Below are 10823 nucleotides of genomic sequence, written 5' to 3' on the forward strand. Positions count from 1 at the left end.
AACAACATCGTTTCAGATCAGTCTCCCCTGGTCCTCCCCTGGTCCTCCCCCTCCCTCCCTCGGTCCTCCCCTCCCTGACAGCTTCATGTACTTGCAGTCAGGGTCCGATATTTCACAGCTGAACTTCAGTGTCTGTGTTTGTATCTGCAGAACATCTGGACAGAAGAATAAACAGTTGCAAGCTGTTAGAGCTGCAGCTGAGCTCACTGACCAATCACAGCACATCCTCCAGTCCGTCCTCAGTGTGAGTGAACACAGTTTATATGTCTGAGCTGTACTTCTGACTGTGAGCTGCTGAACATTGAGAGATGTCATACTGAAGATGAAGTTCAGGTGTCAGAGGGCGAGGCTAGCAGCACTCACCTGTTCCCATCATGTTGCTGACGGAGGCCAGCTCACTGAAGGTGGCGTAGTTGGGCAGGATGTTTTGGACGGGCACCTCGTCGGCAGCGCTGCGGATGTCGGCCTCCTCACAGAGGTGACGGAAACAGGACATGGCGACGAGCACGGCCTCGGTGTCCGGACTCCACAGGAACATATAGAGACACACCTCCAGCTTTGTCTGTGCCTGCCGGCAGATCGGGATCCCTCCGCCCACCGTGGCACAGTCCTGCAGCACCGAGGACCAGATACAGTTCACAGTTTACACAATCTGTCTGAGAATTCACACCAAACATCCAGGTCAAACATCTGGTTTACTCCAATCATCTGGTTTACTCCAATCATCTGGGTCAAACAGCTGGCTCACAGTTTATTGACTGACGGAAGGCCAGACCGGATCCAGAACCTCTATGGGGATTAAGACAAAGATCTGGTTCAAATATCTGGCTCCCTCTAAACATCTGGTTCTAACATCTGGCTCCCTCCAAACATTTGGTTCAAACATACATACATTCAAACATTCATACCAACATCTGGTTTACTCCAAACATGTGGTTCAAACATCTGATTTGCACCAAACATCTGGTTCACACCATGAGAACCACGCTGCTCAGTGTGCAGGTGACTCTGTAACTAAGATGCTGAGGAGGTCTGAGGTCTGCACCTTGTTCTTGAGCAGGAACTTGTTTCTGCAGATGAGGATCTCCCTCAGCCATTTCAGAACCTCTGTCCCATTGACCATCTGTTGACCAATCAGTTTCCGACAGATGAGGAAGAGCACCTGTGAACTGAGGACAAGAAGGAGAAGTCAGACTCAGTGATCATAAAGGTTTGAACACAGTGAACTCTCTGGGATCAAATCAACACTTCAGTCCCAAAAACCCCTTTCAACACCCAGTTTAATGTCATTACAAGTAACTATTAAAAATGGAGAGGCGTTGTTGTGTGAATGTTGTTGTTGTGTGAATGTGTGAATCGTCCAGACCAATCACAGCAGACCACAGTGACTGATGACTATATCTTTATTCATGGACGGATGAGAGGAAAGTTAAGTACCTGATGTCCCAGAACGTCTCTATGGGGGCATCTGGATTCCACAGCTCAATGGTCTCTGGCTGGTGAAGGACTAACAGAGCCTGAGAGAAGCCACAGGAGGACACAGACAAAGAGTTAAATCAACAAGTTAATGCAACAAAAATAAAAAGTGAAAAGTGAGCGGCGTCAGTGGGCGTGGTCTCTGACCTCCATGGCTTCCTGCGAGAGCTGGGTGGTGTTGGTCAGAGGCACCAGCTGCACCAGGCCGGTGATGAGCTCTGCTGTGCTGCTCTGCATCTCTGGAGCCTGTTTCACTGGGTTCTAACACACAACAACACACACAACAACACAACAACACACAACACACACAATGTTTTTTTATTGTTCTAGTTCTAAGAAACATTATGAAAAATGACATAAAATATATGAGTGTGTAAGAACAGTGTAAGAAATGATAATGAATGTTGTTGTGTGAATGTTGTTGTTGTGTGAATGTTGCTGTTGTGTGAATGTTGTTGTGTGAATGTTGTTCTTGTGTGAATGTTGTTGTTGTCTGAATGTTGTTGTGTGAATGTTGTTGATGTGTGAATGTTGTTGATGTGTGGATGTTGTTGATGTGTGAATGTTGTTGATGTGTGAATGTTGTTGTGTGAATGTTGCTGTTGTGTGAATGTTGTTCTTGTGTGAATGTTGTTGTTGTCTGAATGTTGTTGTTGTCTGAATGTTGTTGTGTGAATGTTGTTGTTGTGTGAATGTTGTGTGAATGTTGTTGATGTGTGGATGTTGTTGATGTGTGAATGTTGTTGATGTGTGAATGTTGTTGTGTGAATGTTGTTGTTGTGTGAATGTTGTTCTTGTGTGAATGTTGCTGTTGTCTGAATGTTGTTCTTGAATGTGAATGTTGTTGTTGATGTGTGAATGTTGTTGATGTGTGAATGTTGTTGTGTAAATGTTGTTCTTGTGTGAATGTTGTTTGTGTGAATGTTGTTGATGTGTGAATGTTTCTGTGTGAATGTTGTTGTCTGAATGTTGATGTGTGGATGTTGTTGTTGTGTGGATGTTGTTGTTGTTTGGATGTTGTTGTTTGGATGTTGCTGTTGTCTGAATGTTGATGTGTGGATGTTGTTGTTGTGTGGATGTTGTTGTCTGAATGTTGTTGATGTCTGAATTTTGTTGTTGTCTGAATGTTGTTGATGTCTGAATGTTGTTGTCTGAATGTTGTTGATGTCTGAATTTTGTTGTTGTCTGAATGTTGTTGATGTCTGAATTTTGTTGTTGTCTGAATGTTGTTGATGTCTGAATTTTGTTGTTGATGTGTGGATGTTGTTGTGTGAATGTTGTTGTCTGAATGTTGTTGTTGTGTAAATGTTGTTGTGTGAATGTTGTTGTCTGAATGTTGTTGTTGTGTGGACGTTGTTGTTGTGTAAATGTTGTGAATGTCCTGCAGACTCACATGTAACATGAGTTTGGGGTCAGCGTGGATGAGTTTGACCAGAGCAAGTAGGAGGCACTTGTAGCTTCGAGTGTCCAGGTCTGTGGCTTTCTCTTTGAACTTAAGGCTGGTGGTCATCTTCCCTTTGAACGTCAGACTCTGTGGGAGGAGCCAATGAGGGGGGTGGGGGTTCAAACTGCATCAGAGTCCAGAGGATGTTGGTAATAATACAGTTCATTCACGAGAATCTAATTATGATGAACGTGTTCCTCAGCTCCATCTGAGGTTTCACACCTGTATTAAGGATAACATCCATACTCACCGGCGTCATGCGCAGTGGAGCGTGGGTGGCTGCGCCTTGGATCACCCGGTTCAGGGTGTCTGAGAACATGAAGCGCAGCTCTCCAGAGTAGCAGTACACTGCGTCTATCTTCGGCCACCAGTCCAGGTGAGACTGAGAGGAGACGACATTAAACTATTAACCATTATTATTTATATTATCATTATTACACTGATTACAAGCTGTGAGACTTACGTTAGTGATGATTCTGTGCAGCGAGTTGACCAGGACAAAATGAAAAGTCGAAGGGGATGCGGAGGCCAAACAGACCTGCAGGACAGGGAGGAGACACTCAGGTAAGTCACATCACGTAGGTGCTCCTCGCTGTGAACTGTGTGAAACATTATAAAACAAATAACAGCAGGTCTCTCTGTCCACCTTAAAGTGCTGGTTGTTGTGAGGATTGATGCGGAAACAGGAAACAAAGCAGTCCATCATCAGCTCCACGTCAGCGCTCTGGCTTCCCGCCCCCCTCCAGAAGGGTTTGGCTGGATTGAACAGCAGAGCCTGATGGGGCAGGGAGGGCCAGAGGTCACTTCAGGTCATTCTAAAGTATATGTTTAAACAGGTGGTTCTTTCCATGTTCAGCTGAATTATTGGAGCCAGTTACAACAGTTTGTAATAATTTAATTTAAATTCAAACCAGTTAGGTATTCTCTGTTCAAGTCTCTTCAGCTCTGAGTGGAACAGTTATTTTGTCTTAAATCAGTATTTATTGCTTTATTTTAATGTCATAAATACACAGATGTTAGTAAGATGGCAATCAGTTCTAAAAATCATCTGCTGATAGTGATCAATACGATCTCGTCTCATGTGATCAATATGACCCAGACATGTCAAGAGCTGGTTTCGAGAAACTGCTCAGACCTTCAGATCCATGACGATGGACTGGACCAGGAGGAAGATGGTGGAGTGATCCTCCCAATTGATGTAGGTGGAGGCTTTACAGAGTTTGACACAGGCGATGGCGGCGCTCTCCATCAGCTGTTTGCTGCCGCCCTGACCCGCTAACGCTTTCCTCAAATTGTCCATGAACAGTTTCTGCAAAACAGGAAGGTGTTTGTGAGTGCTTGAGTCACTCTCTGCTCTGTGTGTGTGTGTGTGTGTGTCAGTATGTGTGTACCTTGTTGGCCTTGCTGTCTTCCACAGTGTCTTTGGAGATGGTGTGTGTGATCTCTGGACAGAGGATGAGGAGGATGATCTGCAGCGGCCACACAGCTGCTTTTCTCTTAGCACTCTCTGCAAAGCTGTCCACCAAATCAAACAGCTTCTCTGCAGCTTCTGAATGCACACACACACACGCGCACACACGCGTGCGCACACGCACACGCACGCACGCACGCACACACACACACACACACACACACAGAGTTAATGACAGTTATCCTGTGGAGCATCCAAAATGTCATCATCATAAATCAAATTAAACATCAGAATACGTTCAATGAACCTGAAGAGCTGACTATCAGCTGTGCTCAGACAGCCCCACCTCAATCTGAATGGCAATGAGTCATGGGCGAGCTCTTCTGGTCTACACCTCTGACACAGATCTTTCTATACTGATGAAAAACCGTCTTAAATTAAAACTAGGACTTTAATTTTATGTCGATCTTTTTTTTTTTTTTAAGTATATTTTTTGGGCTTTTTATGCCTTTATTTGACAGTATAGTGGAGACAGAGAGGAAACGGGGAGGCAGAAAGAGGGGGAATGACATGCAGCGAGGGGCCATCCGATGCGGGATTCGAACTGGGGCCGACTGCAGCGAGGGCTGTAGCCTCTACACATGGGGCGCCTGCTTAGACCACTACGCCACACGACGCCCCTTATGTTGATCATTTGATTTCAGATTGAATGTGCAGTAGCACAGAGGCTGAAGAACAAAAATATGGAACTGTCCAAATACTTCTCGACTGTATAACACAAGACGATTCAAATGGGTTTACCATCAGAAAAGATTTTATCATTGAACTTCAAAATAAAAGCCCTGAACAAGAGCCTTCACGTACGTTTATTTAATTATTGATGACAAGCTTGGAGTCCTTCTACAGTTTGATCAAATCCGACTATGGGCAGAAGGTGAGATCTCAAAGACACCAATCAAATGGAAGTGTTCAGTTCATACCTGCCATATCTGCCTGTGGTCGCTGGTACAGCATGGTGAACTCATCGGGGTAATTCTCCACCCAGTTCCAAAATGCCTGGAGACAGAACAGCAGAACATTAACATCAACACAGTAAGAGCTATTAAATGTCAAGTGTTACATTTTGGGACAGAATCAGACCGGCTGATCAGTCACCTTCTCTAAACTGTTGATGACTGCGAGCTGGGCGGGTTTCTTCAGAGCTCTGAACTTCAGAACAGTTTCTGAAAGAAAGCAAACATCACAAACACAAACATCACAAACACAAACCCTGGTTCAACCTCCACCTCAGTGTCGTCATCATTTCTTTCAAACAGGTCAGGAATTCATTACATCAAGAACTGACCCATTTCTTTACCCAGCCCTAATGATGGATGTTCACCCATCATTGTTACAATCTAGTGGGATTCTCATTGGCCAACCCCGAAGACCAGGTTTTTTAACCATCTGAAATGTTTGACAGTTATGTTGTGCTCCTGAATCCATCATGAAGTCTGGGTTCCTCTCGGCAGTAAACCTGTAAGAACCTCAGGAGCGAACCTTGGAGCAGCCTCTTCAGCTTGGAGCAGTCCACGTTGATGTATTGCATCAGCTCTATGTCGTGAACATCCACGTTGTCCTCGGAGCAGACTGTCAGCTCCTGGAGCCTGACGACACACAAACAAGCACACGTGAACTCTGCAGATCAAGACACAAACTCAGGTCTTCAGGAGAGTCCCAGTCAACAAAGGCTGCGTTTAACTTCTGTACGGGAGACGGCTTCCTTCTTATGTTCCTCCAGTATTTGCTCATTTAATGACAGTATGTTCTTACATCTTATACAAAGCTGGAGACAATGGGATGGAGTTGCTGTCAGTCAGTTAGATGTTCTCAGTATATTAGAGCAATCATACTGATCTATTTCAGCCCCCCTCCCAGACATTAACCCTCTGAGATCTGAGGGTATTTTCTTGAATTCAAATTTTTTTCTTGTGTATAAGATAATGCCCAAGTGTTTGTTTCACAATTTTCAGAACAATCTCAGCTCTTTCTGTAATGAGCCCCTCTTTACACTGCGCAAAGAGATAATTTGGCCCAAAAGCTGAAAAAATTGAAGCCCAGTTTTTTTAAATTCTTCAAATCTCTTGTGAAAACAAACATCTACTGATGTGGATGAATTGTTTTGGTGCTTGAAATTGGTTCACCAAAGTCCTAAACTATAATAGATAAATGTATAATAAATGCCTAAAATGCAATGTGTTGTCTGTCACTCTACTTTTACAAAATTTTAGAGGCCTGTTTAGAGGACTTCTAGCTCCACCTATGAGTCACATATAATTTCATAAGAATATGAAAGGGAAAGTGGAGAGTCTACAGATTGTAACAACATTCAAACCATATTTTTACGCTGTGTTATCACAAGCATATTAACAGAAACGACCTCAGAGGGTTAATATATATTGTTTTACAGTGCTCTGTTGGTCAGGTGGTTATTTACAGGTGGGGAAAATATAATGCTTTATCTGTTAAAAATAAAAAATTCTTAAATGGTGAAAATGCCCTTAATTATATTTAAATTGCTTGTTTTGTCCAACCAACGTTACAAAACATAAAGATGTTTAGTTTGAAAATATCTATATTTGAGAATCTGGAATCAATAAAGTCAATCAACTAATCAATTAACTGACTGATCATTTCAACTCTACTGGACAACACCCAGCAAAGAGCTCCACAGAAACAGCTGGGCGCCTGTAGGAGGAGCTTTGTCATGACATCATCTCCCTCACTCGACTGAACGTCCAAACCTGAACATTTCAGTATTTATCCCCTCAACACAAAAATTAGAATTTAAACCAAACTCAGCATTAAAGCCCAGGATTTTCATATGCTGTGTATTAAATTGTATAATTAGCATATTAAACTGCTGAATATCAGGCTAATAAGTGCAACTCTATTCACCTATGTGCAATAATAACTGAGTACTATTTATTGTTAGTTTTCTGTTTATTTACACAGATGTAATGTACCTACTTGTCTGTAGTTATGTTACTGTATTAACCAGTGGAGACACGTCATTTCGTTGTACACTGTGCCATAAAAGCATTGAAACTGAAATTGTGGTTCAACTGTTGCACTAGAACCTGGTCTTTTTAATAGACCGACACATACACTGTAATATAATATAATCACACCAGAGGAGGACCGCACCGCTGCGGCACATGTCACAGAGCTGACAGACTGGGTATAGTACTGGGTACAGTGAGAGCGCCACCTGGTGGAGATGCGGCTGAAGACGGCGTTGAAGTTGTTGCAGCTCAGAGAGAAGAGGACGGCTGAGGCGGAGGCCCGGAGCTCGGCAGCGTGCTGGTGGCCCTCGCGGTAAGTGTAAATGAAATGGCAGATCTCTGGCAGCAGCTGTTTGACCAGCATGGTCTCATCCAGACGTAAGCAGTCCTTCGATTGCTGAGGGGGGCAACAGAGGGGAGAGGCAGTCAGGGACAAGGCCTAGGTCTGTTTCACTAATGTGGTCTTCCTTAGTGGAGCAGGGCAACAGGACAGTAGATTTGTTACTGAAGCAATGTGACACAAACCATGGTCTCAAAAACGAGAATCCCCTCCTCCACTCTGATACTCCAGTCATATAAAATATTATCCATTTGTGTGAAATATTCTCATCATTACTGTGTGAAGTAATGGAGTTACAGCTAAAAAGTATTTCCTGAGGTGACCTTGACCTTTGACTACCAAAATCTAATCAGTTTGTCCTTGAATCCAGGTGAATGTTCGTGCCAAATTTTAAGAAATTCCCTCAAGGCGTTACAGAGATATTGCATTCACAAGGCCAAAACTGCATTTTGTGAGGTCACTGTGACCTTGACCTATGACCTTTGACCATTATAATCTAATTAGTTCATCCTTGATTCCTAGTGAATGTTTGTGTCAAATTTGAAGAAGTTCCGTCAAGGTGTTATTGAGATGTTGTGTCCATGAGAATGAGACTGACAGACAGACAACCTGAAAACAAAGTGGCTGACTGACTGTCGCTGGCGTGGAGGAATAATAAAACAATAAATCATCTTCTCACTGACTGAGTCGGTCTACATCACAACACCTCAACAACCAGACTGACCTGAGCAGGTGTGTCAGCCACACGTCACCAATCCACACTAAACAGTTCTTTAGTGTTTTATAAAGTTCTGCTGTCAGTCAGGAGTTTAACTTTATATTAACCACAGGTAACCGTGACGACTGCCACGTAAACATTGATGGTTTCACTTGGGATTACTTCGGTGGGCGTTTTTAAAAATCTCTAAAACCCTTTTTTTCTGGTGGCCCCGCCCACAGCAACACATCACTCTGACACTCTGCAGGTAACTGGGAGCACTGAACAGATTCTGATGCATGAGTACCTCACAAAACCCCATGTCAAAAAAACAGAACTATCCTTTTCACCACTAACACAGTGAGGTACCCTGCACTCACCTGTATAGGAAGCTCAGAGCACTTCTCATCAGATGCTAGACTAATCTGGACCTGCTGGTCCTCATGATGGATGGAGAATATGTAAATTAGCAGAGGTCTGTGTCTGGGTGATTCCAGAGGCTGCAGCAGGACAGCAGGTAACAAGCTACAAAACCAGGGTTCATCATGAAGACCTGGATCAGATTCAGAGAGGGAGACTCACCCCAGCCAGGCACTTCTCCAGTGTGTCCAAGATGATGAGCTGGGAGAGGTAGAGGTTCTTCTCAGAAGCTTCTCCAAATATCCGCTGTGGAAATGATCAGACCAAACATCAGTCAGTCAGGAAGCTCAGGGGGAGTGTTGTCACCAAGGCCTCCCACCCCCCAAAGCTGCATGTGCACTCATCTGACACAGCCTCAACTGAACACACACATCTTCATTTATGGTTACTCGTGGATTGGCTGGACTGGGGGGACTGGGGGGACTGGAGGGACTGGAGGGACTGGGGGGACTGGGGGGACTGGGGGGACTGGAGGAACTGGAAGGGCTTGATAGACTGGAGGAACTCTCCAGGTTTTAGTGGATCTGGTCTTATCTTACCTTGTTTGTTTTGGTCTGGACGACCTGAATCAAATTTTTATCTGTGGAACCACTGTGTAACTTCAGTCTGCCAACAATAAAACAAGAACTCATGTGTCCACAACCTCCTCATCTTTCTTCTACATATATCCACTATCATACCTCACACTCAGTGGCCACTTTATTAGGAACAGCTCAAGTCGACTATTCTGATGCCTGTAATGTTCAGTCTTCGTTGTTCATTCAGGTCATTGTTTGAGCTTTGAGCTTGTTGTGCTGAACTGCTTTATATACCGAGATGTTCCTAATATTCTGACCCCTTGTGTGTGTTAATAAGGAATGTTAAGTCCAGATACTGTGTAGCAGCAGTTTACATGAGACTACCAGGACTGTGAAGCTCGCATTCACCACCAGTGTGAAGGAGGTGCGGGTCCAACCAGGGAGTCTTTCAGCAGTGACTCTCGCCTCTCACAGGAGAGGAAGAAGCCCACTCACCATGTTGTTCACATTTTTGAGGATGGTGGTGAGGCCACTGATGACGAGGGAGAACTTGTACTTGGAGATGTTGATCAGACATTCCTTGTTGTGCTCTGTGCTGACTTTGGTGTGGGTGTTCTGGTGTCCGACTTTAATGGGGAGCTGAAGGAAAAGACAAGAGAAGAGGAGGATGATGATGATGATGGTGATGATGATGATGCAGTCAAAACACTGTTCTACATTACAGTCAAATCCATTCATGTTATATAACACGGTGTTTGACAGCTCTGTCTGTTTTATTGTTTTTATTGTGCTGCGTTTATCAAACACTGTAATGTCAGATTCAGATCAAACTGTCTGACCCATAATTTAATGTAAGAGGGTGTGATCAACACTGCTCCCAGTGCTCCCAGTGCTCCCAGTGCATACATTAGAGGGCCAAACCTCTAAACCAGGTGTCGGTAAGTAAGTAATAGCCATGACAACGGATCAACTCCATCCACTACAAAAGACCATGAGACCTGGATGAAAGAGTTAGTGGAACTCACTATTTGTCTCATTTTCATTTTTAATGTCTGTAGTCTGTAAGTGTTCACTGCACAGCTGATCTAGCCACACATATTTATATATATATAATATGTACATACATACATACATAGGTGTGTGTATATATAAATATATATATATATATATATATACCCACACACATACCTATGTGTACAGTGCTGCTTGAAAGTATGTGAACCTTCCAGACATGGTCACTGTTTTTGTATAAAACATTAAAAGAACCTTATTTAACAGACATCCAAATCCTAATTTGTAAAGCACACTTTCCAAATACTGGACACACACACAAAAAGAGATATTTTTCCATTATGTAATTCAACAAATGTGGTTTATTTCACAAACACTGAAAATGTAACACGTGCAAAAGTATGTGAACCCTTCTATTAGTAGCTTGTGGCTCCTCCTTTTGCAGCCATTACTTCAACCAAA

The 10823-nt window shown here is 43.5% G+C and overlaps 1 protein-coding gene across 3 annotated transcripts in view; it reads right to left on the bottom strand.

The window, feature by feature from the left end:
* Positions 1-10823, bottom strand: part of LOC111662554 (neurofibromin) — a 68586-nt gene that overhangs the window by 49998 nt on the left and 7765 nt on the right. For all 3 annotated transcript variants that reach the window (XM_023416447.2, XM_023416448.2, XM_023416446.2), the window contains exons 2-17: positions 9846-9989; positions 8995-9078; positions 7582-7772; positions 5871-5977; positions 5487-5554; positions 5312-5387; positions 4312-4469; positions 4056-4229; positions 3567-3695; positions 3384-3458; positions 3171-3302; positions 2870-3007; positions 1624-1737; positions 1438-1517; positions 1046-1169; positions 364-610 (exon numbers count right to left, since the gene is read on the bottom strand). In XM_023416447.2, the coding sequence (XP_023272215.1) occupies positions 364-610; positions 1046-1169; positions 1438-1517; positions 1624-1737; positions 2870-3007; positions 3171-3302; positions 3384-3458; positions 3567-3695; positions 4056-4229; positions 4312-4469; positions 5312-5387; positions 5487-5554; positions 5871-5977; positions 7582-7772; positions 8995-9078; positions 9846-9989 (2041 nt within the window). The remainder of the gene's footprint in view (positions 1-363; positions 611-1045; positions 1170-1437; positions 1518-1623; positions 1738-2869; positions 3008-3170; positions 3303-3383; positions 3459-3566; positions 3696-4055; positions 4230-4311; positions 4470-5311; positions 5388-5486; positions 5555-5870; positions 5978-7581; positions 7773-8994; positions 9079-9845; positions 9990-10823) is intronic.

This window comes from Seriola lalandi, unplaced genomic scaffold (assembly GCF_002814215.2).
Source record: "Seriola lalandi dorsalis isolate HSWRI2012SDOR001 ecotype SW California unplaced genomic scaffold, Sedor1 jcf7180002054564, whole genome shotgun sequence".
Taxonomy (NCBI): domain Eukaryota; kingdom Metazoa; phylum Chordata; class Actinopteri; order Carangiformes; family Carangidae; genus Seriola; species Seriola lalandi.